The sequence below is a fragment of the Salvia splendens genome, chromosome 12 (assembly GCF_004379255.2).
Source record: "Salvia splendens isolate huo1 chromosome 12, SspV2, whole genome shotgun sequence".
Lineage (NCBI taxonomy): Eukaryota > Viridiplantae > Streptophyta > Magnoliopsida > Lamiales > Lamiaceae > Salvia > Salvia splendens.
The window spans coordinates 318865-345877 of NC_056043.1; the positions used below are offsets into that span (position 1 = coordinate 318865).

The window sequence follows — 27013 nt, forward strand, 5'->3', positions numbered from 1 at the left end:
TTTGGGAGTGACCCAAAAACAAATCCGTGCGGGCTTGACCCAAAGCGGACAATATCAAACTAATGTTGCAGTCAACGATCCTAGCAAGTGGTATCAGAGCCCAGGTGGCTATGGGTTGTGCCTGGATGAGCCCCGGTTAGGGTCGGGCCCTGAAGGACTCAGAGTTAGAGTCAGGCCCAGGATGACCCAGGGGCCAGGGCTGGAACGACCCATGTTTGTGTCGACTGGGTTCCCGATGTGGTCTCGGTTTGAGGGGAGGTTTGTTGGGGTACAAACTCATCCCACATCGGATGAGTAGGGGAAGTTGGAAGGTGTATATAATTCCTGTCCAACCCCAATTAGTTTGAGGCCTTTTGAGAGTGACCCAAAAACAAATCCGTGCGGGCTTGACCCAAAGCGGACAATATCAAACTAATGTTGCAGTCGACGATCCTAACAAGTGGTATCAGAGCCCAGGTGGCTATGGGTTGTGTCTGGATGAGCCCCGGTTAGGGTCGGGCCCTGAAAGACTCGGGTTAGAGTCGGGCCCAGGATGGCCCAGGGGCCAGGGCTGGAACAACCCATGTTCGTGTCGACTGCGTTCCCGATGTGGTCTCGGTTTGAGGGGAGGTTTGTTGGGGTACAAACCCATCCCACATCGGATGAGTAGGGGAAGTTGGAAGGTGTATATAATTCCTGTCCAACCCCAATTAGTTTGAGGCCTTTTGGGAGTGACCCAAAAACAAATCCGTGCGGGCTTGACCCAAAGCGGACAATATCAAACTAATGTTGCAGTCGACGATCCTAACAAATGGAATATAAATTCTATTTATATGTATTAATTTTAAATAAAATATGAAAGAATAAGTAAATATAATGTGGGATCTATTTCTATTTATAGTAAACATGAATCAGGACTCTTATTCATAGACGAACTAAAATGAAAAAATGATACTCCTATTTGTGGATGGAAGAAGTACAAACTAATATTGTAATATGTCAACAACTTTGGTTAATCTTATCTTTCATTGCATTTTTCCTTAATTGCCATCCAATTTAGATAATCATATCTTTCATCACGGCGGTGGATATAAGTTTTTCTCATCATAGGTTTTCAACTTAATAAAATAAAATGTAGTTGTGACTCAAAGATACACTGTGTGGTCAAAGATATTTGTCTTGTTGTCAAATAATAATATGTTTAAACTTATCCAATGAACTAAATTAAGAAAGGGAGAGAATTTTTTTTAGGTGAACTACTTATGTTGGAAATTTTTTTATTTGATTCTGAAATTAAATAAATTAAGTAGGTTTCATTAGTTCTGCATATAGTTAAAGCTTATTTCATCATCTTAATTTACAGAAATATTATGACTTTTTCATATTCAACACCACCAAACGTTTATAAAATGACACTTAATAATTACTCAAAATAGTCAATATTCAAACTTTTCTTGTACTTGCACATTACATAATACTAGTACTAACTTTTCCAGCTGACTAATGTATTGCATATAACCATTTTAATTACTAAATATCTAAATGAAATTTATACCAAAGCAAGACCGTTTGATGTCCAAATTTGTGGAGATTAGAAATATATTGTTTTTCACTGGAAACATTAGAAAATACTTTTCCTAAACCCATATCGTTCATCGTTTCAAAGTAAAATTAGTTTTTGCTACTTTACTCACAATATTTGCTACTTAACTTATTAGTAGACATTTAATTCCCAACTTAAAACACAAGCCATTAAATACAAATAATACCCGCACATGTTTAGGTAGAAATAAACAAGATTATGACCACAAATTTCAAAGGAGAAGAAAATAAGCAAAATAATTTAAGAATTAACGAAAATGATAAACATGAAAAAGAAAATGGGCATATATCATATTCATGAAAAGGACAGGGGCCCACCTCACTACCCTTTCTTCATCAAATGCACTTTTTATCACTTTTCCCATTAATTTATTCACCTTCTCTCCAACAGCTCAGCACCCAAAATCCCAATCTTTTCTGCTCAGACCCCCATTTCCTTCGAGAAAGGTCAGATCTTTATCTTTTTCTGTGCTGTTTGTTGGGGTTTTAGCGAGATTCAAAGCTCTGCTGTTTTTTTTTTGGTGTAATAGAAACCGGCTGTTGGATGCCTTTTCATGCTGATTCGGGTAAAGGAAGTAAAGATTTTAGCTTAGCGGGAACTGATTTGCTGGAGACTTTTGGTCTTCTTCTTCTTCTGGCTTGATGTGTTATTAATTTTGCTTGATTTTTTTTTCTTGAGTATATTCTGGGGATCGAATATTCTGTTGGTATTTTGGGTATTTTGAGAGTCACTAAACACGAGCTTGTTTACTTGTTTGCTTAAAATTCTTATAATGTAATCTCTTTCTGTGTGTGTGTGTCACATGTCATTGGAAACAGAGAGCTGTGGTAAATGGTAATGATATTATGTTAGTTATGATTTACAATAAACTCATTACTCTCCTTTTTCTTCAGCCTATTCATGTTTTCCAGGGAGTATTTGCAGCTGACATAGACACTATGATATAGTAGAAATGAAGAACAGATTGGTGTTGTGATTTAAAAGAAGAAAACAACATGAAAATGATGTGTTTCTTGTTACAATTAAAATGTCTGTGTTGTAGTTCTAAAAAGGCACTTAGGTTTATACGCCATGAATGAAGCGCCTTTTTTCTTTTGAGTAGTATGTTTTTTTATAATGTGTCTGAGTTCAGTTTGCTTCTGTTGGTTTGGCTTTGGCTTATCTTCCTGTAATGTATTATATGTTGATACATTTCGCTAAGAACTTGTTCTTGCATTGTTTAGTAGGAGTAATAAAGTAGCCTGGTGTTTCTGATCCGAGGGCAGTTTCTCCACTCCTGTTTCCAGATCTTTGTCAGTCACTTGTTGAGGACTGCTTCATTTGTTGCCGCCAGTCGTTTTCATTCCTTTTCAGGTATTGATATTCATAAATCATGTATGTCTACCTTGCTCTTGTTGAAGTTGACTGTTGCATGAATTAATTAGTTGTGGCCGTTGCTACCTTCCTTATAATCCTAACACCTTTTAATGCAGATAGTTTTATACATCCAATCGTGGAGCATTGCCCAACTCCAACACTCTTCCAGGATAACTTCATCACGATTCTCAGACCACCTGGTTTCTGCTGGCCGGATAAGTTGTTGGACAAATTGAAACATGGGTTATCTTTGTGATTTCTGTGGGGAGCAAAGAGCCGCAGTGTTCTGTAGGTCCGATGCAGCTAGTTTATGTTTGTCTTGTGACTACTCTGTCCATTCTGCAAATGCCCTTTCAAGGCGTCACTCGAGGACACTTGTTTGTGAAAGGTGCAATTCTCAGCCAGCTTTTGTAAGATGTGTAGAGGAGAAGGTATCCCTTTGTCAGAATTGTGATTGGATGGGGCATGTAAATTCAAATGCAAGTCCCGGGCATAAGAGACAGCCCGTTAATTGTTACTCTGGCTGCCCTTTAGCTTCAGAACTTTCTGCTGTTTGGCCTTTCTTCAACTCTCCTTCAGTCGGAGATTCTGCATGTGAGCGGGAAATGGGTTCAATGAATATTACTGATAACAGAACAATAGATTGCCAAGACCCCCAAGAAAAAGCGAATGTGCAGAATGAATCCTTATGGGGTGAAGCTTGCAGCCAGCCTAATCTGGACTTGGACAAATCAGCAGGTCGGATGGAGTCATTAACTCATCTTGTTGATCAGAGGCTGCAGAATGTGAATCAGGCGACTGCATCTACTAGCTCTTCCATGCCCAAGGTATCTACCTATTTATATTTACATGACCAAATTTGTCAACAGTGACGGTATTTACATGATGAGTCTGTTTGAATCTATTTCTGTGCACCAATTGATGTTGCTGAGGTATAGTGAGGTGTAAAGACTTATTATTGCATCGTCTTATCATCTGGCTTAGTCGTATGAGGCTGTTTATCGAACCTTGCAATTCAATCTCTCGCCTCTTGTGGTCATTCGACTACTGGCTGAAAATTGTGGACCTTTCTGCCAAGTACCTAAAGAGTGTTGGTTGCTCTCCAGCAGAAAATCTTAGTACTACTATTTTCTCTTAAGTTTATCGCTGCCTCGTAAAATTTCATCTATGAATGCAGGCTAGAATTGATTAGATTTGTGACGTATAGGTTGCTAACAAATGTTTAAGAAAAAGGCAACGTGAAGAAATGAATGTGTGGCGTGGTATTTCAATATGCTGATGGAATGCTGCATCTTTTCTGCATTCCAGGTTCCCCTGCCAGGAGCGAAAGGGTGTGCTTTGTATGCGGATGATGGTTGCTATGATGATCTCAATATGGATGAGATTGACATGGGTTTTGAAAACTATGATGAACTTTTTGGTATGTCTCTTGATAATCCAAAAAATATTTTTGGTAACGATGGGATATTTGGAATGCAATATATGTCCACATCCAATTGTGAAGGTGCTTCTGCTGCTGAGGTAATTCCTATTATGAAATTTCTTAAAACACCGCGCCTCTTTTACTATGCAATCCTATCTGAAGACTAATAGAGTTTATAGGGAAGGCTAAGGTACTTGGTTTCTTGCTACTTCTTAGGTATCATCGACTGGAGGGTTGAATCCGATGCAACCAGCTTGCAGCGATGTAGCACCTGCAGATTCAGTTATTAGCTCTAAAACTGAACCCAACTTATGTTTCACAAAGCAGACACAGTCGGGCCTCTCATTCTCCGGTCTTACTGGGGAAACCACTGGTGGAGATTATCAAGACTGTGGAGTTTCATCAATGGCAATTGTGGGGGACCCACCGTGGTACCCTCCAGGCCCTGACAGTTCCACACCTTCTACTAGCAGGACCAATGCTGTCATGCGGTACAAAGAAAAGAAGAAGTCACGAATGTAAGTATTCCCTCATTCTTCGAGTGGAGCATTTACTACTTATCTCGAGTTTCCTTCTTACATGTTAATTTCAATGACACGACAGGTTTGAGAAGAAGGTGAGGTACGAATCTCGCAAGGCAAGAGCAGATGTACGGAGGCGTGTGAAGGGACGCTTTGTCAAAGCTGGTGAAACCTACGACTACGATCCACTTAGCCCAAGCAAGAGTTACTGAGTGAAAAAAGTAATCAAGGGCATAAGAGAGCAACACTAAACGGGAGATGCTAATGCACTACGAAACCTTCCTTGAAGTGTTATATGGTATGAGCAGATAATGCCGGACAACTGATGCAAATTTCTCCATTCCCCTTGACTGCTCCAGATGCATATTTGTCGTGGGAAGAGACGAGAATCCCCCGACTGGGCACCTACCAGCTAGCTTAGATTAGTACCAGTGAGGAGAGGGTAAAGAGCCTCCAAGCCTCTTAAGAGCATCACACTCCTCTCAAGGTGTACATTTGTCATTATATCAGTGGAACAACAATTCTGCACGGCCTGTGCATTCACATGTAGATGGCTGAGATATGCTTTGCTCACTCGAGGAATGTGGTTGTTCACATGCAGATGTAGTAAATAGTGTCTGTCTGAGAGCTTGTTGGAGTAGAAGAAAGGATAAACTGTATTGCTATCTATTTTTCTCCTTTTTCCCTTGTTGGATGACATGTATAACTGATTCATTATAGCTGTAGTGTTAGCACAAAGGCTGAGATTTGTTGTTCTTTATAAAAGCCTCATTTCTTATTTGTTTATAAGTTATGGTTTGAATGTGCTGTTTTCACATGCTTTCTATTTAAAAAATCTAGAAATTTGTGTCTGGAAACATCTTTTGTGGGATAAATTAAAAAGGAAAGTGTAACATCTATTATGGGATGGAGAGAGTAATTTATACACAGATGTTTAATGCACTTACATTTTCACCATATCTATATAAGCATATATGTTCGTAAATATTGAATATATACACACAGACATTCAATAATACCATTAACTGATTAACATTTTCTCCCTATTTTGATTTCCTTCATATTAATCAGGAATACCCAGTAAACATTGCTTGTTACAATATCAAAACTACATTTCTGGTGATGCCAGATACTCCACACAGAATTAATAATTTTATGTAACATGGAATGACCTACAACATAGAACACGGAAGGACAAACACAGAATAAATAATTTTATGTAACATGGAATGACCTACAACATAGAACATGAAAGTGCCCTGCTAATTTTCTTCCCCCTAAACCAGCTCGGGATCATCAATTTCTTTACTTGGGGAAGTGTTCAAAGTAGATCGTCTAACAAGTCAAGACAGTGAGCACCGCACAGCTTCTTCCAACTTGAGCAGTTCACCATAGATTAATAATCTAACCTTATGCATCACTGTCGTCTGATGAAGAATCAGCATCTGATGTCCGGCTAAAGTAATCTGCAGCATTAGCATCCTAGAAGCAAAAAAGAGGGTGACGAGAATTGCCTGGGCTTTTAATGAACAATAAACACTTCTAAGATTTGTTAAATCAACCACAGCCAGTCATGCATCAAAGTCAAATCTCATTCTAGGAGAAAAAGTTGCTATTTTTACTAAAACATCTTGATCGTATGTACAAGTAAAGGGTGCGTAGTGTGTACAATAACATTACCTGCATCTTATCCCAATCTTTCAACTTGGGGTTTGTCAGCATATAATTGTCACGCAGAGGGGCCCATGTAGGAGCTTCAACGGCCCCAGGGCCACTTGAGGAGCCAACCTGCAAGTTGACAAATTAATAGATAAGTTTAGCTGGAAGACAGAAGTTCCGCAAGTCATAGCACACATTTTGTTTATCAAATAATAAATGAATTTCTTGTAATGGACCTTGATAACTGTCGCTGCTGCTTGGGTCGATGTCCTGCCCAACTCCGTGAAGAAGGCTTCCTTCCTTCGTTGTTTTATTACTGGCATTTCATAATAATAGTGTAAGGAGATCGATATTTGATAGGTAGCAATTTAATACTACAGGCTCAACTTCCTTTCTTCCAAATTAAAAAAAAAAACATAATCCATCTTCAAAAGATGTTAAAACACCAAAGGTCCTAAAAATATCATTTGTGAATGGCACCAAAGAAAGATGCTAATCAACGGATACTTCTTCATTACAATTACTTCCTCTCAATTCATTATCCTTATATTTTCCACTAAAGAATATCCAATACTACGGGTGTGTGACATTGATCTGAACAGGAGTCATGTCTAGCAGATTATACAAAATTTCAAAATAACACATTCAAACTTAAGTAATTTTCACACATTAAAAGATACTAGATTTTAGCAAACTGAGAAAGCAATGATCAGAACCAGACATGCGGCATAAAAAAGTGGGTACTTAGTTGCTTCGCCCTACCTTTCTCGTCCTTTGTTCTTAAAGGATTTAAACCTTTCTGAGCATTCTGGGCTTTATTTACCTGTATATAAAAACAGTAGCTTCAGAAACCCGCACACTCATTTACACTTGAAACAGGGAAACAAAATAACATAAAACACACACAAAAAAAAAACTTACAGCATTGAACAACTTCACCACTGACCACCGAGGATTACAGCGGGCACATGATAAGAACCAGAGTCAGTTCCGAAACGAGAGCAACATAAGAATGCTATCACAACCAACAAAAAAACAATGTTAATACCTCCTTTAGTTGCCACTCCCAACAGAAGTTTCTCATGAGGATCCAAATAGTCTGCAGGCTTCACGTGCCCCTTCTCGCTTATCTTTTCATAAAAAAATAGCCAAACAATCAACCAAAACACACACAAGAAAGCACAAAGATCATAAAAAATAGCCAAACATTGAATCAAACACACACAAACACATACATGGAAGATATGAATCAAGAATACAAAAATCACAAAGGTCGAAAAATGTATTACTATGTGTCTCTCCTTCTTCGCCTCCCCCTTCACTTTCTTTTCCAAATCCTCTTCAGCAAGCTTCTCAGCTATCAGCTTCTTATTAGCAGATAACACAGGGCCCTGCAACCACATTAAACACAAATAACTTAAAATTTCCACTCAAATGCAAACAACATTTAAAAAAATCATTTCTTGCTGAATAAATCAGCTCACCAACACGTCCTCATCTCCACCACTCTTCTTAACAATCTTCTTAAATGCCGACTTAAAAGCCTTGATCCCCTCGGAAAACCTCACAATCCCTGGCTGAATTTTACCGCTTTCGTCTTCCGAAACTTCTTCCTCCTCTCCCTCAAACCCTTCATCCTCTTCATCACCGTCGTCGTCAAATCCATCACCAATTTGCTTGGATTCGTCAACGGCAACTGCACTGGGAGCTTGATGGGGCTCTTCATCTTCTTCTGTATCATCGGAATTGTAGTCCCTAGCCCTTTTCTGATACAATTTCCTCGTTTTCGGATTAATTTTGACCTTCTTTTCACCGCCTTGATGCATTCTTTGCCTTTTCTTCGCCATTATCCCCTTCTTTTTCCCAGATTTCCGTTTCCTACCGATATTCTTAACATCGACCGATTGCGTTGCTTCTGCCATCACTTCCTCTTCTGAGATTTTCGCTCAAACTTCCCCCAAAATCGAATTAGGGCTTATGTTAGGGTTTTAGAAATTTGCTTATTTTGTTGAAAATATGCATTTTGTGGGATTTGGCCCATATCTTTCTTTCATTATTGGGCTTTATTATTAAAACTATTACTATATAATTGCAATAACATATGGAGTAGTATTATATTTCCTTTTTAAGATGACCACAATTTCCAAATATAAAGGATTTTAAAATTTCGAAAATTACAAAAAAAATATAAGTACCTGAGAAATTTTAAAAAAAAATGTTCGCCACTATTAATCCATACTTGAAAAGAAGACTCAAAACACATTCGAAAATAAACTAATTACTAATATTAATGTTACTATTTCTGAGAAAAATATAAAAAATATTATGCTGATAGAGCTTGACTTTAAAAATGTTGAGTCTTGTTTTGACATATTGATCTACTCTTTTTGACCATACATTACATACCAACATGCAGTTTATCGAGACATCAACTTTATTTAAAATAAATTTTTTTAATTGGTTTGCAAATCTTACCTAAGATTATGTTGTTGGTCATTGTTAGGCAAATCTCTCATCTTACAACACTAAAATACAGTAAAATATGTTTTTCTCTAAACGATTGCGTGTTGTGAGTCAATTTCTTTCTATGTTATTAAATTTATAATTATGTGCAATTAATGTAAAATTACTACCCCGACCAAATACACTATTCCACGAGATGTCAAATTTAATAGTATTATTTAAAAATGATCATGGATTGTTTAGAAAAAAGTTGATATTCTTTTCATAGTTTGTGGATTTGGTACATTGTATGGGTTGATTCTTGACAATAATAATAATAGATTTGAGTCATTTGACTATAGACACAAACAATCAACAAAATCACATGAGATCCATATATACACATAAATTATATACATACAATGAATTGAAAACACTTTGAGAAATAGATGAATATTTAAATGTGATAGGCTATAAAATAAGTCACTCTTAAACCTACTAAAGCATTGGATGTCCAACAATAATTCATTTAAAAGAATACACAAACTCTACAAGAAAAACAAGTTTCAAAACATGTTACTATGTTACTAGGACCTTGATAAAAAAACATGTGTATATATTTCAATACCAATGGTTGATATTTATCTTCCATATCAAAATGAGTATACATACCGTATAAGTTTGATTCAAAAGAAAGACACTAAATATTTTTATTTTCGAAAAATAATCTATAAATCCACCAATATAAATTATAATCCAGACACATGTTTAAGTAGAAATACTTTAAAGAAGAAGTGAGATAAGATTCTCCAAATGCAAACGGTGGGTCGAAAAACTCTCAATATTATTATGAATAAAAAAAGTTCAGAGCTTTCCTCTCTCTGAATGAATACAACTAGTGAGAGATAACAAAGCATAGATAAAGTAGTGACAAAGTAACATGGGAGGAGTGAGGGAATGTGATAATTGAAGGTGGGGTCAGCAGCTGTTTTAGCAGCAGTATAAATTAAGACAATCTTTATCGACCATTTGCAAAACCCAGCTCATTTTTTTCCTTGCACAATTTTTAGGATAAAAGAAGACAACATTTTGAGCTCAATCTCTCCACCTGTAGGTATATCTATGGTTTCTTGATTTTTTGTTGCCCTTTTTACTTCATTTCCAGGGCCCTTTTTCCTTATTGTTAGGTGGTCTTTTTGTTGTTTCTTGCTGTTGCAGTTGGTGATGCTTAGTTGATTATTTATTTGGTGATGTTTTGTGATTTTTTTCTATTATATGATGTTGATTCTGATTATCTGATTCATGAGATTGCTAATTTAGTTACAGTTTGCATCTGTGGGGAGAAAAATTCATTCTTGATTATCCTGTCCAACTTGTTAGCTTAATCCCTCTCTCCTGAAATTCATGGGCAAAAACTGTACCTTTTAGCTTTTCTTGGCTCTGATTACATAAGTTTTTTAGAATGATGTTTGGTTTGATTGTGTCTTGTAGCTTCAATTTCACACACAAACACACACATAGAGAGAGAGAGAGAGGTAGAGAGTGAAAGGTGGGGGTACTGGGGAGAAGAGGATAAAAGAAAGGGTTTTAGATTCCAGATGTCTTGTTTACCTATAATTGTCAGCCTGTGATAATGTAGAAGTGGGGTTTTCTTTATATCTTGTTTCTACCTACTAACCTCGGGGGTGTATACGATGGAGCGCGGTTTAGTTGGTATGACGCTTCTCTTCCATCCAATAGGCCGCGGGTTTAAACCACCATGGGGTGGATAGGAACCATTACTAATGACGTAGGATGGTTTACCATGTGCAGCAAGACACTTGGCTCTTTTCCTATTGATGGAGTATAATAAGCATGTGCAAATGGATTACATATAAGTGACAATTGAGTCTACATATTTGTAGTACATATTTTTGATTTGGCTACTTTTGTTTGTTTGCAGTTTTTATTAGAACCATTATCTCGTTAAGAAAAGATTTTTGGAAATGCTCTGAATCCTTATATACCTCTAGCTATTGCCGTATGAACTAGATTGCTCATTGCTTTTCAAGAACTGACCTTGTCTAGTTGTTTGAAACCATTGGATGTGTTCTTGATGGACCTAGCTAGGTAGAATGTCAGGCTTTTAGTCTTTCGTCGTGTTTGCTTTCTGGCTAATGTAGAAAACTTGGGATTTTGCGTAGATTCAGGCTAAAGGATGTATTCTTGATGTTTATTGATCGACCTAGCTAGGTAGAATGAGGGGTTGAGGTAGGCGGTTCGTGTAAATCTATCTTATCGTCACTAACTTTCTTGCATTGCTCGTAGTTTGTAGTTTTTCGTTGTGTATTCTTTTATCGCTAATGTAGAAAACATGGGATTTTGCGTAGGTTCAGGATAAAAATGGCGGTTTCATCTTACCCGACTCCTGCAGACGCTGGAGTGCTCTGCGTAATCCTGGCTAACACCGCCATCTCCATCACCATCTTCAAGGAGATCTTCCGCTCCATCCTACATGTCATCGGCATTCACATATCCTCGTGGGAGGACTTCTCGGTGGAGCCCTCAAACTCTGGTGAGTGCTGCAGACGCCCCTCGGAGTCTTACGTGGAGGAGTTCAGGAGCCGCTCGCCCTCAATGCAGTACGACTCGGTCTTCATCTGCCCATGCCCCAAGCAAGAGTGCTCCATCTGCTTGACCGAATTCGAGCCCAAGGCAGAGATCAACCAGCTCTCCTGCGGCCACGTCTTCCACAAGCCATGTCTCGAGAAGTGGCTCAACTACTGGAACAAGACGTGCCCTCTCTGTCGGAACTACATGATGCCACAGGAAGCCGAGGACGCCTCCTCCTGCCCCATGTGAGGTAGAATCTACGTCGTGTGTACAGCATAGGAAACGAGAAGTATCCATTAGAATCACGAAGATCGTGTAGTAGTCCGATGCATATATTTAAGCTGCCAGTATTCTGCGTCCTCTTTGTAGCGACGGGTCAGCACGACGTTTATCCGTGTTTGTATATATTATGGGAAGCTTTCAAGAACTTTTGAGCCATTAAACATCTGATAAATTGATCATTTTCGATTATAACAGGGTCGGTAAACCTAGGTGGAGGTGATGCTCATTGCTCGTTGCACGTTTAAACGTGCGGCAACGAGCACGAAAACAATATGCACATGATCTGTACAAGTTAAAAGTTGTTTTGGAAGTCAAAAAGCAATACACTGCACAAGCTAATCAAGATTCTATTAATGAGCTTGGATGATTAGGAGCTTTGGGCCAACGGGCATGCTGCCACCGAGCTCCGAGAGCTTGGCGCCAATGGAAATGCTGTTGCGAGGGAGGCTCGCATTCCGATGATTCCGGCACCGGAAGGAGCCCGCGTGTGTCGTTGGCGAACAGAGACAGTTGCTTCGGAGGCTTTTCGCCTTCTCCAGGACAGGACAGGAGAGGAGTTGTCGGAACCGATGATGCTTGGGGCATGGCGTTCGCAGCTCTTATGCTCCGATTCGGAATAGCTATCGTCAGTTTCTCTTTCTTTCGCATTTTTCTTGATTCTTCTGCCATTAGTCGGGTAGAAGAAACCTATTCAACACAAGAAATTTGTTAGGAATGAAGACAAAGGTTGCTCAATCTTTACAGAAGTTTCTCAAAACTCAAATGAATTGCAAAATAGAAGCAGAATTACCTTTGAATTGTTTCAAATCAAATGGTTGCTCAATCTTATAACGAATTGTGATTTATCTATTGAGAGGAAACAACGATTTTTCTTCTCTTTTTGGGTATATATTGATGATGATCTGTTCTTCCTCTCTCTGTTTCCTTTCATTTTCACAATTTATTTTAAAATTCATATTCAATATATCCTGATTTTTAGCCACAAATTTTTGTTGCTGTTGTTATAATTGATTTATTAGAGGATTTGTTCAACTGATAGTGCAACCGATTACATATTGTTTGTGTAATTTATAAATGAAATTTTGGCATGTCACACCATTAAATTAGGTACGTATATCTTGGCATATTTTTGTACAAGATCAAATTGTCGATTAACATGTTGACTACACCATTTCCAGAAACAAAATTTGGTCTGCTTAATTTTATTTCTCACATTTTCTTCTAATCTTTAATTTAGCCTTGTTGGCTCCCTCATGATCACCAAACATAAGGACCTCTCTCAAGTTAAATAAAAATGAAAACTTGTCTTAAACTTCTAACAATTTCTCAAAAGCACAACTTATAACAAACTCACGATCTTTGGACATATATCGAGTCGTGCCGGAGTACGCACCCACTGAATGACCTAGTTGGTAGAATGGATGACCCTCGTGACCAAAAGGTCATGAGCAAAATGACCCATATATCAATTATATGGGCCTAGGCACGAGATTGAACCCGAAGCCAAACACATTTCAAATCAAGAAGCCATCGTAACGACGCATTACCTTTTTTCTGCAGTTTATGAATGCTTTCCATTCTCTCAGCTAGCCTACAATTTATGGAAGCTCACCAGCAAACTCAAAGATCACACACAAACCAGTAAAGTGATCGAAAAAACTTTGCCAAATGGAGAAAACATCACAAATATCCATGTCCAAACACAGGTTCTTGGTGCATATACCTCAAAATGGATAGCACATTGCACATATGCAACAAGTTTAGTACTATGAAGAACACCAACAACTGAAACAAATCTATCTGTGTCCCTCGAAATACCAGTAATCCCGAGATCTTATAACGTTAATCTACCATTAATGAAAACGAACTTTAAAAGGAGAAACCTAGCAAGAAACACAAAGAGAGGTAATAGTACACATGCCATTGTTCCAAAAACAAGGATGAATAAAGATTGGACCTTTTCTGTATGCAATTTTAACTAGCAGACGCCGTGCACGTATTGATCCCGTCCTTGCAGTCCTTGGTGAGATCGTTAAATGTCTCAATCTGCTTCTTCCCCCTCAAGAACACTTCAGTGTCGACAGATATCCTCATGTAACCATCAAACTCCACTGGATTTCCATTGTTGAGCTTCGTCATCTCAGCGTACCAATCACTCTCAGTATTCCACAGGTCGCTGTACTCGTCGAGGAAGTGTGTGGAGTATTTGTCCTTCAAAGGATCAAAGAAGGATGTATCCTTCTCATTTGTCGCAACATAAAGGTTCCTTCCATCTTCAATCTTGTAATTTAAAGCTGACAAAAGCGCTTCTGGAGAAGTGTCTCTTTCAAGATTCGGCCACTGTTCCTTGTTGGCTGCCTTCTCCCCTCTCTCGACATGAACAGCATCGAAATCCCAGTTCATTCTGGCTGAAATAGCAGAGGCGATGTCCAGCAACCTTCTGGACTTCCAAATCATATGCCACGGCCGTTCAATGACAGATTCTGCTTCTCCTTCACAAACCCGGTACCAATAGTTATCAGGCTCCACAGCCCCGAACTTCCTCATGATCACGGTGTCCTTGACATTGGCTAACTTTGTAGCCGCAACCTTGAAATCCTCCACAAGATGGAGACTCAACCCGTCCTTCTTTTGCCATTTGCCCCAATCTGACCAAAACTGAGTCTGGTCCAACACTGGGGCCGAATCCATCAAGTGCTCAAAGTCAAAGTAAAATCTGAAATCTTTCCCTTCCTCATCCTGACCAGACGAAGTGTACATCTTTGACAAACATATGCTCAGATCCATAACCAGCGTCCGGTTCAAGTACTGTGCCTCACCCAACATACACATGAAACTCCAAAGATACTGATTCATGCTCTTGCACCTATCCCCTCCACCAGAGTATATCAAGTACTTACCATGCCCAAACGAACCCTCCGACTCAACTGTAGGAAGAGAATCATCAACAGTCTCCCCAACATCCGGCAAGGCAACCGGATTCTCATCTACCTTAGCTGGAACCTTCTCAAACACCTCATTATCTTTCTCCCTATTCTTCCCCCTCCCTCTCCCTCTCCCTCTCCTCTTCCTAGCATTCCCACCTGAGTGATAATCCCCAATCCCAGACACAGTAAGCGTGCAATTCTCAGCCCTAACAAGTGCAAAACTCCGATAATCCTTGTAAAATGCAGCCGCCTTCCCTTCCTTGGGCCTAAACCGCCACGCCATGTGGCAAGAACTAGCATTGTTCCCAGCCACCGGCTTTCCAAATCGATAGAAGTGAATGTCTTGAAACCTCTCAATGGTAAACCTCATCAAGAGATGGAAAACATCAGGATCGCGACAATTAACAGGCTCATCGGCCCTACATTCACCAGTCTCGGAGACCGCCTTGGTCTCCTCAGGCGTGGTGGTGGCTTGAACCGCATTATCAACATCAGTTATGTTGATAAACGTCTCAAACGCCGTCTGATTCGAGGCGACGAAGTCCTCTCCGGTCTTAACAACGCCGATGTCAGATTTGAAAGTGGCGTTCGAGTTCGATGTGAGGAATGTCGTCATTTTCGAGGAAGGGTGAAACAGTGGATCCTCAGGCTGGTAGGTTGCGGCGATTATAGTGAAAACGAGAACACCGACAACAAATAGAGTGAAACATAGATTTTTAATCATGGATATCGCATTCGCGCCTAGGTTTTCAGCTCTGAAACTTCCGTTTCTAGACAGCATAAACGCCGGCTGATTCATCATTTCTCCCTACCGCAAACTGTAATAATCAGCCGAAAAAGGAAACAATTAATGAAATTGAGCTACGGAATTGAAAGGAGGAGCTTCAGATTGAGCTAAAATGGGGTCAGAGATGAGAAAAACCTGCGGCCGACACAGATCTGCTGATTGAAGTAGGGTAATCGATGCAAAGTTCTGTATATCAATGCGGATAGCTATTGCCTCATGCAGCGAGAGGAGAGTAGATCAGCTCACCGGCATTCACCGCTTCATACTCTGATTGATGAGAGAGAGAAGAAGTGTGGACTGGAGCTACTGCAGAATCTTGGAAAGTGAAAATGATGATGGGGAACTCTATAAAATAAGGCGTGTGCTAAAATGCGCCGCGGTAATGGCTTCGTATTTTGTATACCTTGTTTGGCATTTCGCATTTGGTTTGAATAATACTAAGTAAAATTTTGTTTTACTACTAAATATCGAAATCTTATGTGGTCTAATTAATTATTTTCTTTATTTAATGGTCAATAATCAATATAATCAATCTACAATTTATATCTAACAAATGAATAAAATGAAAAAAAAGAAAGAACATTTATTAGCGGAGTACACTAATTTACTTCGCCAATTGCATTTCACGGTAAAAAAATGGGCATAAATAGGCAAATTTCCATATTTATTTTATGCGATTTCAATTAATATCTATTCGCATAATCTTCACTAAACATTATACGCTGTATATATGATGTGTTTTATTCATTACTACCCTTAATTTTGATGGAATAAGAAGATCTAATTTATATATTCGAGCAACAAATAAATAACACTAAGTACTTAATAACTAAAACATGTACTGTATGAAATGAATAAATAAACCCACCCAAACGAGGCCTACAAACGTGAGGCATTTCCCTACTTTGTCAACGGCGTAACCTAGATCCGCCGGCTCTCCCTCGAATAAAATTATGCATTGTTTTGAGAGCGTGAGAGATCGTGACTGGTGGCGATTGCTATCGTGCGCACCCTTAGACGCACCGACACCGACACCGACACCGACACCGACAGCTAAAATGTCTTTTTATTATAGTGGAATAACATCACTGTTTGGTTCGCATATGAACAATAATTTTGTTCTTACTTGTAACAAAAATGAACATTGGCATGCTGATTTGAAATATCGGATGAAAAACATCCATTTTTTTAATCGTATTTGTAGCAATAATCATTCATTATTGTTTGTATAATTTCACTGTTAATGCTTAATACATTGTAGTAGTGATAAAGGGTAGAAAAACCATACCAAATCTACAATGTTTCCCTAACTAAAAACTAACTCAACAAACATGGCTAGCCGTGGTAACAACACAAGTGCATTTCTGGGTTAAAAGGTCGGGTCGGGTCGGGTCGTTATATACATGGTACCTTCACTCGCGCCTCATTAGGTCTTCGTGGAGGTGCAAGGCGAGGTTCTAAGCTTGGTCCGGTTGAGGCTGAGGTCCATGCTCTTCTGAACTATGCCCTGCAGAAGCTTCTTGGCAGTCTCGACCGCCTTATCTTTCCCATCGACGTTTGCAGCGAAGTTGTAGACGATCCTCTCCAGCTCGGACGAGGTGAGCCTCTCCTCTGGAGGGGAGTCTCTGAGCATGTCCAAGAGAGTCCGAGCTCGATCCTGTGCTGTTGGAGTGCCCTCAGCTGTGAGGCGAAGAAGGCCGGGTATGGCGCCTTCTTTTAGAATGAGCTCTCTGTATTTATCGCGACAGCTCTGGCATAAAGATAGCAGAGCACCAACTGCGTGGGACATGCTAACCAGAGATCCATCTTCGATGGTCTCCACCAGAGCTAGGATCCCACCCTTGACACGTGTGATTGCAGCTCGTCCTTCCTCAGAAGCAGAGAAGATCTCGAGCAGGAACGTGGTTTTCTCAGCAAACTTGGAGTATTTCTTGCATTCTTTTAGGAGGTCTATTAGTGGAGGCACGGCTTTAGTATCGAGGGCAAGCTTTGGCTCCTCCTCACACGTTGAGAGGTAGTAGAGGGCCGTGATGGCATCAACCTTCCCTTGGACACTTCCTGAACAGAGGATCTGCACGAGCAGAGGTGCAGCACCGGATGCTGCTATGGTTGGCTTGTTGGATGGAATTGACGACAATGATAGAATTGCAGCAGCTGCTAATTCTCGCAGATTGCCAGTTAGGTTTTTGAGAAGCTCCACGAGAGGTGGAACGGCACCAGCAGCAACTATCTTGGTCTTGTTTCTGATAAATAAGTGCGTTAATGGTCAGTCGCAGGTAACCAATCTAGCAAACAGTCATCAACGCATACATAGAACTGAACCAAAGCAACCGTGACAACAGAATCAAGAAAGCTTGCAACGAGAAGCTAATAGTAAACACTAACTCAAGTAAAATGAATGAGTTAATCTCATCTCTCAACGAACTATGGTGTCAACCTTTTTTTGCCAAATATTCCAATTTATTTGCTGGCCCAACATCAAGATTTAACTCCCTAACATAATACAATTAAACAAATAAGTTTAAACAAACCGAAATAACTAACAAGGAGATGATCCCTGCGTTCAGTTAACATAGCGTAACATCTTAACTAGCTTCACGAAACGCCACCAGAGAAACTTTTATACACAAGTCCTTATGGCATATCATCTTATCTACATCCAATTTCACCATCTTCCACAAATGAAAACCTTTACAAAAGCAACCACAGCTGCACAACACCTCCATATTCACAAAAAGACTCATCAATACTACAATAAAGTTCAGGAATCTGTACAAGAACTAATCATGCTGAAACCAAAAGACACGTGTATTTCAAGTCCTCAAAGCATATGATCATTCCTACATCCTAATTCACAACTATTTACGAAACAACAACCTTTGCAAAGGCAAACTACTCATGCTAAAACCAAAAGACGCTTGCATTTCAAGTCCTAAAAGAGTATAATCATTCCTACATCCTATTTCGCCACTATTTACAAACAACAGCCTTCGCAAAGGTGCACCACAGTCTAACAATACCTCCATTTGCATAAAAGGAATCAAGAAAACTATAATACATTTGAGCACTCAAGGTCTGAGATCGCGCTGAAACCTCAAGAGTGAAGACACTTGTATTTCAGGTCGTCAAAGCAATTCATCTTTACAACATCAAATATCACCATAAGCTACCAAAGTTGAGCAATACCTCTATTTTCTCAAGAATCTGGATATGAATTAATGAAGCTGAAACCAAAGCACAACACTTCACTTCACTTCACTTTCAAAATCAGAAGCAAAAAGCAGGAATTCTTAACCAAACAATAGTAGATATGTCGTTGAAACTAATGAGCAAGAATTGGCATCATATTACAAATCCAAAATCTCAAACATTCACCATGGTTCAGCAATTTCACTAATGGAAAAAGCGCGCGGGCGGGAGAGAGAGTACCTCTGATTCCGAGCGGCGAGGTTGAGGAGCGCGAGGAGCGCAGCCTCCCGAGCTGCGAGGGGCATCTTGCTGTGGAGCATCGAAACGAGCGGCTCGATTGCGCCGGCAGAGGCGAAGCGGCCGCGCACGGCGGACTTGGAATTGGAGCTGGACGACTTCCTCACCAGCTTCCTCACATCTCTCGCCGCCTCGATTTTCGCTCTGAGATCTCCGCTCTTCAGCCTCCGCGCCGTCTCCTCCACCATCATCTTCCGGCTCCACGACGACGCTTCATTACTATTGCTATTACTCTCGCTCTCCTCCGCTCCCTCCTCTGCTTTCTTCAGCATTGCTTCCTCCTCGTCTTCGTCCTCCTCCTCCATTTCTCTCTCTAAAACCATGGCCGGCGGATGTTTCTCTCTCTAGCTGTCGGAATGTTTGGGGATGATACGTCTTGCTCTGAGTTGCGATTTTGGACGTTTCGCTTTAGATGTTGTACCTCATCCCTTCTGCGGTGGGGTTGTATACAATTCCTCCATTTCGAAGAGCCCCCCACCTTTTTTTCATTAATTCCAAATTAATCCTTCTAGTTGAGAAGTAGTTCAATCTGTATTCTTTAATCTTTTTCTTCACATATTTAATTGTCACCAAATCCATTTATATATAGTCCCAATTATAGACTTACTGTTCCTTTTCAAATGCCCAAAATATATACTCTTGGTTTCATAAAATATAATTCTTCAGCATTTATAAATACAATCAGAACATTAGTAAGTTCATTGCAATTTCACCAATCAAATTCCTAAAGCAAATAAAAATGAAGTCCACTTGGAAGCAAATATATGTAGATACTGTTTTATACACAATTAAGCACTATCCCAAGAGCTGAAAATGTAACTTACAAATATACAAAATTTAAATCCAACTCTCTCATCACTGCATATGCACATCAAAATGTCTGTTTTTCTGTAGCAAAAAGAAAATGAAAGTGTAAGACAAATCTCCAACAATATGAGAGATAACTGTCTAAAGAAACTCAATATCAGCCTGCAGACCGAACGGAAAGATCCGAGCAGGCCTGACCGGACCTCTTAAAGCATGGCCCCCGAACCATTTCCGGCCCTAATCCTCATTCAGTCCATCTGGCACAACCAATCGGTTTCAGACAAGATTGGCAGCCCTAATCCAGCAAGTAGAGGGAAAATGAACTTCGCCACACCTGACACGTCTCCCACCATTGGATCAGCGCCAATATTGAGCCCATCGGTGAATGGTCTCGACCATTTGTGGGAACAGCGCGCTGACGCTCTCGTTGATGAGATCCTGGAAGAAGTGGATGGACTCCTCGTCGTCTAAGTCCAGACGGAACTTTTCTTGAAGCTGCACGAACAATGGAAACGGGAATAAAAACCAATGATAGTTGAATGGTCTCACCACGGAATGAATGAATCTGGTCACCTTGAGAATGCCCTTCTCGGGATCGGAAGCAATGTCCGGAATGTTTGAACCGGCCATCAAGTGAAACAAGTTTAGTATTAGGTTGCTCGATTTTCGGAGAATGTTGTAAGCTTCACAGCAGTAGGATTTGAATCTGGTGTAGTATTGACTGCAAGTGGAGAAAAGGGGAAGCATCGAATGTAAGCAATGCTTTTGATGATTGATCCAACAGTTATCTCAGATATTGGTAGGGGCAACATACCTCTCTGCTCCACCCATAGCTTCCACCATTTCCTTGCAGAGTTTCATAGGTGGTGGGAAAGGTTTTGGATCTCGGCCAAGTATGAAACCGAAATCCACATGGAAAAGGCGGCCATCGTCTTGCAATAGCAGATTGTCGAGGTGCCTGGAGACCAAGAGAATTTTCTATTTAAACAAGATCTGAGTTCAAATGCAATCAGAAATCATCGAAATGGTTACAAATGATGAGATCAACTGATTCAATGAAGATTGTAAATTAAGATAACACAAGTTTGAGAAAATTTGTGAAATAACCTGTCACCGATGCCCAGAATATATGTGATAACTGAGTAGCCAGCACAACTTTTTATGAATGTCTCGAGACACGTTGCAGTTATTCCAAAAGGCCCGTCTTCATCTGGGTAGAATTTCTGCAGGTAGCTTGTGATACTACGATGCTCCGACAGAATCTGTAAGCAAGTGAAATATTTCAAACATATTAGCAAATAAAAATAAGGAGATTGCATCACTTAATATCAACATCCAATCCAATTCAATAAAGTATATAAGCTCAGAAATTTATAGGGAAAAAACCTGAGCTAAAGATTTTGAAGGAATGAATTCTAGCATGCCTTCGTCTTGCCCAGTTGCTAGCACTCTGTAAGGAGTCAAATGCAAGTCGAGGTTCTCCAGCTTTAATAGTCGATCCATTAATGATACCATTTGAATAACCTGTTTTAAACATGCCGCCGAGTTGGAAAATTAAAAATAAATCAGTTTTCAATTGAATGGACGCACCTACCAATTGGTCTTGCCTAAGATCATCACCCTTCTTAAATATGATCTTGCAGCTTCCGCCACTTGCTGTTCGAAAAGCCAACCGCAAAGGATGCAGTGCACTTTTGAAGATCGATGATTCAGATGGTATAATCCCTGTTATAAGGACCCTTGGTGCCAGAGGCGACCGTATAGGCTGAAAAGATAAAAATTTCCATTAATCTTACGACAGTTATGTCTAAGTGTGTCTGGTTGGATGCACATAACAGAAAAAATGCCATTTAAAAATTACCTCATCAAAGTAGGTGAGCTCGCTAAGAAGGCCGGATAGGAGCTGCCTAAGCTTTTCAATCTTCTTTTGAGTTCCACCTCTCACGTTTCTCACATCTTTCATTATTGAACACAATTGCGCAGTCAATTCCGTCTGACGCACCAAACTCTGCCAAAGCTTGAAACCATCTTCATCGCCATTGGCACTTGGTCCAAACTGAAACAACGTATCACCAATCAGCCAAAACAGGCTGGTGTATATAGTCATCAAAGACCGCCGAGGTCCTTCATCACATATCCAGAAAATTATTTAACACATAATGCTAAGCATGTCATAGCAGCTCAACCAACAAGCACCTACAATTTTGGCAGAACGGTTGACATGTCTATATATAAACTAATCCATTAAGAAAAGATCATCCTTTTTAACTATCATCTTGAACCCTATAGCTATAAATAAATCGGTATAAAAAGATAGATATGATGCAGCATAAAACACAGAAAGAGAGGGGCAGGAGACAGAAAAGCCACACACCTTCAACATATTTTCTTCTAACAGCTCATAGGTGCTGTAAAAACGTCTAGCATTTGTAGGCTCACGGAGTTCCACAGCCACATACCATCGAAGAAAACTAGCCAAGTCAATATTGCACAATGCTGTGAAATCAAATGAGTAAAGGATTTAGATCAAGTGTAATAGAACAAGAAAATCATTATAGCATCCCTCTGTTGCATCAAACTTACAACGTTCCACAAGGAAATAACTAAGGCGAGATTTGTCTGAACGTTCGAAACGAAGTGCTTGAACCAATTGAAGAAGGTAGCACTGGAGCTCTTCATCATCAGCTCTTTCAAGAACACTCACAGCATATGCACGGACCTGTAGGAGAAAATCAAATTGATAAAACAAAATGAGTTGATTTAAAAGAAAAAATTAGACTGATCAAAGAGAAAAAGGGATGGGACTACTAAAGTATAGGAAGATAACCTCTTCGCTCTCAAAAACTGGAGATAGAAGCTCTAGTGCATCACATACATCAATTGTCTCCCACTTGCTCATCAGTTCTAAAGCCTGCTTTGCTTCCTGTATATAAGAGTAGTAACTTAATGGGTGGTAAAAACTCAAAGATTTGTGTAAGGGCAACAGTATTAGATTAGGGCAATGAGATTTAAGAAATCTTTACCTGAATATCACTCCATTCAACACAGCGTAAGAATTTAGTCAGGGCCCTTTTCTCAGCCATTAATGAAAAACGAAATTTCCAGAGGAGCTGCTTTTCCACTCCGTTCAAGGTCCGAGTTGGTGGATATCTTAATATCCTTTGGATAGATCTGTTGAAATCCAAGGCTAGCTGAGTAGCTACAAGGTGAAATAGTTAAACATCATAATGAAATAATAACATTATGCATAAAGTGTCACTTTATGCATTTCTTTAAGTTAGGTAGCATGAGGATGAGGATTCAGTTAGGAAAAGAACAAACTGGATGTATATGGCGTTAGGCGTAATCAAGTGTGTTGATAAGCACAGTGGTTCGTCTTAGAGATTCGAAATGATTGCACACAAAACGTAGTAAGCAAGATGGTCATCAAAGGAAGTGGCATGACGCTGAGGATAAATAATAAAAGCAGTAGAACATTTAGAAAAGAAGGGAAAGGTTTAGTACTGATAAAACTTACTTCCTTTCTGTAATGCTAGGTTTAAGATCTTTGTCGATGATGCCGCGATTTAAGCTTCTAGCCAGCTTTAGTTGCTTGTGCTCAGATGGATTAATTTTTCCAACTTCAGGGTCCCAAACTGTAACCACTTCATTTGTGGACGGTATTATAATATTTGCACCAGACTCCTACACATCAAAGTGCTATTAGATTGAATTCTATGGTTACAGAAACTGATAACTGATAGTACTCGATGAACAAAAAACAAGTCCTTGAGAATTGCAAGAATCAACTATTGGTTTTCAATATCTAATAGAGCAACCGAGGATGACGAAAGACAATATCTAGGTACATCGATAGTACCTGGAACACTATGCGGTGCTCAAAGCTGCAGAAATCAATGAAAACGTACAAATGAGAACTCCCGTTTTTCAAGCTCTCGCGTTCTTTAATCCTCTCCATGGCTTTGAATGCGAGCCGGTCAAGCCAATCAACTCTTTGAATTTGCCCTCTCTCATACTTATTCACTAGCTTTTCAAGGCGTTCTAGTTCCCCTCTTCCCTCTTTAGGAACCTACCACAACCCGAAATTGCCAATCAACCGAACCATAAGTCGAGACGAGTCGACTCGACACAGAACAATACCTAATAACTATACACATTAATACCTTCCCTGGTGTGTTTGTATTGATAGATCCATCTGCTTCTTCGCCCACCCATAGTCTAAGTTTATGTTTCCCAGTCTTGAGCTGTTTTTTCATGTTGAACAAGTGAATGGTTGCCCCGCCAATCACTTCCTCATCTTTCCCGCATGAAACATCATACACCTACACAAAGGTTCTCAATTCACATCCTCTAGTAACTCAATTTCAATAATGTTTTTTCTTCTAAAGAATTCTATACTTACAGTAACAGCAAGTTGTGAATTTGCTGTCAAATCGCGATACTTAGTACTCAGTGTGATGAGTTCATTCCAACAATATGATGGACCTCCTGATTCCAACCTACACTTGTAAACAACACAAAATGACCAGTAAATCTTCAAAAAAATAAAAACCAGAATACAGAGGCCACCAAACTGATACCAAAGATCAAAACCTTGTTCTCATAGGGAGCCCAAAAGGTGCACCATCGATGTACAGCAAGCTTTCGACGTACAACTCGGGTTTCTTCTCCTCTATGGTACAATCATCAGCTACACAAGTCCAATCCATATAACAACAATCATAATCTCAACTAAAAATTGCAACCGGAAACACTCCTGTCAGAGATACCCTAAAACCTAATCAATCCTACACCATGCACTGAAGAATCCAAGCCAACACTAAATAACTCAGTTTAAAGCCTACAAATATACTAGCATCTTTCCACCTCCAATAATAATAATAAATAAAATAGAAGCTGCAGCCTTCAAACACTTCGAATTCACATCAACAACATAATACAAAACAGCAATTCACTACAAACAGTTGAAAAAAACTGAAAGAGAAATTCGAATACCTGAATCGGGCGGCTTTCGAGCAGATAATTTGCCCTCCAATCTCTCGATTTTGAAAGTCGCCGGTAGATTAATGTCACACGACAAGAAGAATCGGAACCCGTTCCCGGCCATCGCTATTGAGTGATAGTTTGTTTAAATTTTCGCACACTTTCCTTCAAAATTCGTTGTTGGGAAAAAGAGTTTATGAATTGCTGAAAAACTAACTGATGAAACGCTAAGTATTTTATTAAAATAATGAATAACTATGAGGCCATTCGGAACGCGGTCTCTCAGTCTCTTAACCGTCTCATCCCTTAATTATTCATGGGCCCCACTATACTTTTCACTACATCTCTTAACTAAGAGACAGAACCTGCAACCCTCCATCTCTTATCCGTCTCTTAACTATCTCTTAACTTACTATTCATTCAATTTCATTTTTTATTTTTATTTCCAACAAATTCAATTAATAAAAACACATTTCATTAAATAAAATAAAATTACAACATAAATAAAAATACAACTTAAAATTCAAAAAAACAAAAAAAAAAACACATAATTAAAATCCTAAAAAAATAAAAATTACATAATTGAAAATACAATTTTATAGAAAATAAAAAAAACTACTCCGCCTGCGAATCATCCCCGAAGGCGGTGCACTCAAGCTACCTGGAGGCGGAATACCAATTTGTCTTGCCATATACTCAATTCCGGCAATATGGACTTGGTATTGTGGAGGCGTCATGCGGGAAGTGTCCGCCATCGTGGCGGTCAAGTACATGGACAATAGGGTGTTCGAGCCCGAGACCGAGCCCGCCTGGCTTGATTCGCCTCGGCCCCTCCTCCCTCTAGCTGCCTTCGCCGCCTTGGTCCCTTGCGGCCGACGGCGCCCACGGGAGTACCTCCGACATCGTCTGCCGTGCCCTCAACCTCCTGCGAGGCAACCTCTTGTGCGGCGCTGCCCGAACCGCCCCCACTAGACGAGTATTGGTCACCCGTCGTGTGCTTCGTGCGCTTCGAGGTCGAGGTTGAGCCCGAGCTGGACCGGACACCGCCGACCCACCTTTCCTCGTCTTTGACGGCCTCCCAAACATCGACATGTCTGAATTCTTTGTCGGTGTCTTCGAAATAGACTTGCAAAGCCGATCTCAGAATGTCGGCTCCCGTGGCTCCGATTTGGTAATGAGCCGCTTCGTTCTTATAGATGCCGCAGAATTTTTTGACCTCTCTGTCGACTCGGTCAAAGTGAGCGCGGAGCATCTTCAATGTGCGGCGGCGGGACCCCTTCGGCTTAATCTCGTTGTAGGCCTCAGTGACCTTTTCCCAGAAGCACTTCCAGGTTTGTTGATTCCCGACGATGGGATCGTACGAGACGCTGATCCAGGCGTTGTACACAACCATCGTGTCCTTGTGGCTGTACGGATGCCAGCCTACATCCTCCTTGGCCGCCTCCGCCTCCTCCTCCACCGCCCTGGAGCTTCCACCGCCTCGTCCTCCTTCCGGAGTGGGTTCATCTGGATAATCCTCCCGAATTTAGGATAATCTCTGCGAACTCCTCGGGGCGGAGGGACGAGCGTATGCATCAACATCAAAATGGGGTGGTTGGTACCCCGCCGGCGTCGACGAGCCCTGGGTGCCCGACATCGACGAACCGGAGCCGGAACCACCCAAGACATTGTACATGCCCCCAGTCGCCAAACGCGTTGATGTCAAACCCGCCGGAGCCGCCACCGCCGGACATTTTGTGGTGACAATTGGAGAGGTTAGATGAAAATTGGAGAGGAAATGGAGATGATTTGGGAAGAATAGATGTGTATTTGTGTGTGAAATGAGGATGAAATAGAAGTATTTATAAAGTAAAAAAATAAAAAAATAAAAAATAAAAATAAAAAAGGAAAACGGTCGAAAACGGTAATATTACCGTTTTCGATTTTTATTATATATATTTTTTTATTAAATTCAATTTTTTTAAAAAAAATGATTTATTGTGTCAGCGTGACGAAGCCCACTCGCGGGCCGACGAGTGGGCGTCACGCATGGCGCCGGAGCGCGTGGCGAGACAGCCCGCGATCCGTCTCGGTGGGACGGGCGTCTCGCGAGACCGGGACGAGACGGGACGCTACAACGCATCTCGCCGCCGTCTCGTCTCGGCGGGACGAGATACGAGCCACCCG

At 40.3% G+C, this 27013-nt stretch overlaps 6 protein-coding genes across 12 annotated transcripts; 2 read left to right on the forward strand and 4 right to left on the reverse strand.

Annotated features, from left to right (window-relative positions):
* Positions 1-1945: 1945 nt before the first annotated feature.
* Positions 1946-5671, forward strand: LOC121759100 (zinc finger protein CONSTANS-LIKE 10-like). Of its 3 annotated transcripts, none has more exons than XM_042154602.1 (6): positions 1946-2028; positions 2806-2935; positions 3055-3765; positions 4247-4459; positions 4578-4879; positions 4965-5671. In XM_042154602.1, the coding sequence occupies exons 3-6, from the start codon at positions 3178-3180 to the stop codon at positions 5092-5094; spliced, it is 1233 nt and encodes a 410-aa protein (XP_042010536.1). In that variant the 5' UTR covers positions 1946-2028; positions 2806-2935; positions 3055-3177; the 3' UTR covers positions 5095-5671. The 3 variants fall into 3 exon arrangements, with proteins under 3 accessions (XP_042010536.1, XP_042010535.1, XP_042010534.1); XM_042154601.1 differs by having other exon boundaries at positions 1957-2147; XM_042154600.1 differs by having other exon boundaries at positions 1957-2935.
* A 227-nt stretch (positions 5672-5898) lies between these two features.
* Positions 5899-8561, reverse strand: LOC121759613 (RRP15-like protein). Its single transcript, XM_042155266.1, has 8 exons — positions 8026-8561; positions 7831-7932; positions 7590-7671; positions 7463-7482; positions 7304-7364; positions 6778-6857; positions 6563-6670; positions 5899-6364 (listed from the first exon to the last, which is right to left on the reverse strand). Exons 1-8 carry the CDS (start codon positions 8461-8463, stop codon positions 6293-6295), a joined length of 963 nt encoding a protein of 320 aa, XP_042011200.1. The 5' UTR covers positions 8464-8561; the 3' UTR covers positions 5899-6292.
* A 1351-nt stretch (positions 8562-9912) lies between these two features.
* On the forward strand, positions 9913-12769 carry LOC121758597 (probable E3 ubiquitin-protein ligase XERICO). 4 transcript variants are annotated; one of them, XM_042153968.1, is made up of 3 exons: positions 9913-10097; positions 11167-11233; positions 11353-12046. In XM_042153968.1, the coding sequence occupies exon 3, from the start codon at positions 11366-11368 to the stop codon at positions 11822-11824; it is 459 nt and encodes a 152-aa protein (XP_042009902.1). In that variant the 5' UTR covers positions 9913-10097; positions 11167-11233; positions 11353-11365; the 3' UTR covers positions 11825-12046. The 4 variants fall into 4 exon arrangements, 3 of the variants coding, with proteins under 3 accessions (XP_042009902.1, XP_042009901.1, XP_042009903.1); XR_006041526.1 differs by lacking the exon at positions 11167-11233 and adding an exon at positions 12053-12769 and having other exon boundaries at positions 9919-10097; positions 11353-11950; XM_042153967.1 differs by lacking the exon at positions 11167-11233 and having other exon boundaries at positions 9915-10093.
* A 735-nt stretch (positions 12770-13504) lies between these two features.
* Positions 13505-15901, reverse strand: LOC121758596. Its single transcript, XM_042153966.1, has 2 exons — positions 15707-15901; positions 13505-15602 (listed from the first exon to the last, which is right to left on the reverse strand). Exon 2 carries the CDS (start codon positions 15584-15586, stop codon positions 13832-13834), a length of 1755 nt encoding a protein of 584 aa, XP_042009900.1. The 5' UTR covers positions 15587-15602; positions 15707-15901; the 3' UTR covers positions 13505-13831.
* Positions 15902-16724: 823 nt separating this feature from the next.
* LOC121759221 (U-box domain-containing protein 4-like) lies at positions 16725-19554 on the reverse strand. The gene is made up of 2 exons (XM_042154737.1): positions 19001-19554; positions 16725-17814 (listed from the first exon to the last, which is right to left on the reverse strand). Exons 1-2 carry the CDS (start codon positions 19378-19380, stop codon positions 16998-17000), a joined length of 1197 nt encoding a protein of 398 aa, XP_042010671.1. The 5' UTR covers positions 19381-19554; the 3' UTR covers positions 16725-16997.
* Positions 19555-19782: 228 nt separating this feature from the next.
* LOC121757137 (phosphatidylinositol 3-kinase, root isoform-like) lies at positions 19783-25046 on the reverse strand. 2 transcript variants are annotated; one of them, XM_042152636.1, is made up of 17 exons: positions 24860-25046; positions 24458-24554; positions 24267-24363; positions 24028-24186; positions 23724-23933; positions 23382-23548; positions 22888-23035; positions 22692-22787; positions 22448-22583; positions 22239-22360; positions 21726-21920; positions 21459-21629; positions 21251-21388; positions 20972-21126; positions 20679-20822; positions 20438-20585; positions 19783-20359 (listed from the first exon to the last, which is right to left on the reverse strand). In XM_042152636.1, the coding sequence occupies exons 1-17, from the start codon at positions 24969-24971 to the stop codon at positions 20222-20224; spliced, it is 2433 nt and encodes an 810-aa protein (XP_042008570.1). In that variant the 5' UTR covers positions 24972-25046; the 3' UTR covers positions 19783-20221. The 2 variants fall into 2 exon arrangements, with proteins under 2 accessions (XP_042008570.1, XP_042008571.1); XM_042152637.1 differs by lacking the exon at positions 24860-25046 and having other exon boundaries at positions 24445-24530.
* Between the last annotated feature and the right edge of the window lie 1967 nt (positions 25047-27013).

What these genes read in the sequence shown, in the direction of transcription:
- LOC121759100 (XM_042154602.1), top strand. Translation starts at nt 3,178, where the DNA reads ATGGGTTATCTTTGTGATTTCTGTGGGGAGCAAAGAGCCGCAGTGTTC. An exon ending in CTAGCTCTTCCATGCCCAAG is followed by an intron (nt 3,766 to 4,246) that starts GTATCTACCTAT and finishes TCTGCATTCCAG; the next exon opens with GTTCCCCTGCCAGGAGCGAA. An exon ending in GAAAAGAAGAAGTCACGAAT is followed by an intron (nt 4,880 to 4,964) that starts GTAAGTATTCCC and finishes ATGACACGACAG; the next exon opens with GTTTGAGAAGAAGGTGAGGT.
- LOC121759613 (XM_042155266.1), bottom strand. Translation starts at nt 8,463, where the DNA reads ATGGCAGAAGCAACGCAATCGGTCGATGTTAAGAATATCGGTAGGAAA. An exon ending in CGAAGAAGGAGAGACACATA is followed by an intron (nt 7,672 to 7,830) that starts GTAATACATTTT and finishes TTTTATGAAAAG; the next exon opens with ATAAGCGAGAAGGGGCACGT. An exon ending in AAGAACAAAGGACGAGAAAG is followed by an intron (nt 6,858 to 7,303) that starts GTAGGGCGAAGC and finishes ATGAAATGCCAG; the next exon opens with TAATAAAACAACGAAGGAAG.
- LOC121758597 (XM_042153968.1), top strand. Translation starts at nt 11,366, where the DNA reads ATGGCGGTTTCATCTTACCCGACTCCTGCAGACGCTGGAGTGCTCTGC.
- LOC121758596 (XM_042153966.1), bottom strand. Translation starts at nt 15,586, where the DNA reads ATGATGAATCAGCCGGCGTTTATGCTGTCTAGAAACGGAAGTTTCAGA.
- LOC121759221 (XM_042154737.1), bottom strand. Translation starts at nt 19,380, where the DNA reads ATGGTTTTAGAGAGAGAAATGGAGGAGGAGGACGAAGACGAGGAGGAA. An exon ending in CTCGCCGCTCGGAATCAGAG is followed by an intron (nt 17,815 to 19,000) that starts GTACTCTCTCTC and finishes CTTATTTATCAG; the next exon opens with AAACAAGACCAAGATAGTTG.
- LOC121757137 (XM_042152636.1), bottom strand. Translation starts at nt 24,971, where the DNA reads ATGGCCGGGAACGGGTTCCGATTCTTCTTGTCGTGTGACATTAATCTA. An exon ending in ATACAAACACACCAGGGAAG is followed by an intron (nt 23,934 to 24,027) that starts GTATTAATGTGT and finishes GGGTTGTGGTAG; the next exon opens with GTTCCTAAAGAGGGAAGAGG. An exon ending in ATTCTGGGCATCGGTGACAG is followed by an intron (nt 20,823 to 20,971) that starts GTTATTTCACAA and finishes CTTGGTCTCCAG; the next exon opens with GCACCTCGACAATCTGCTAT.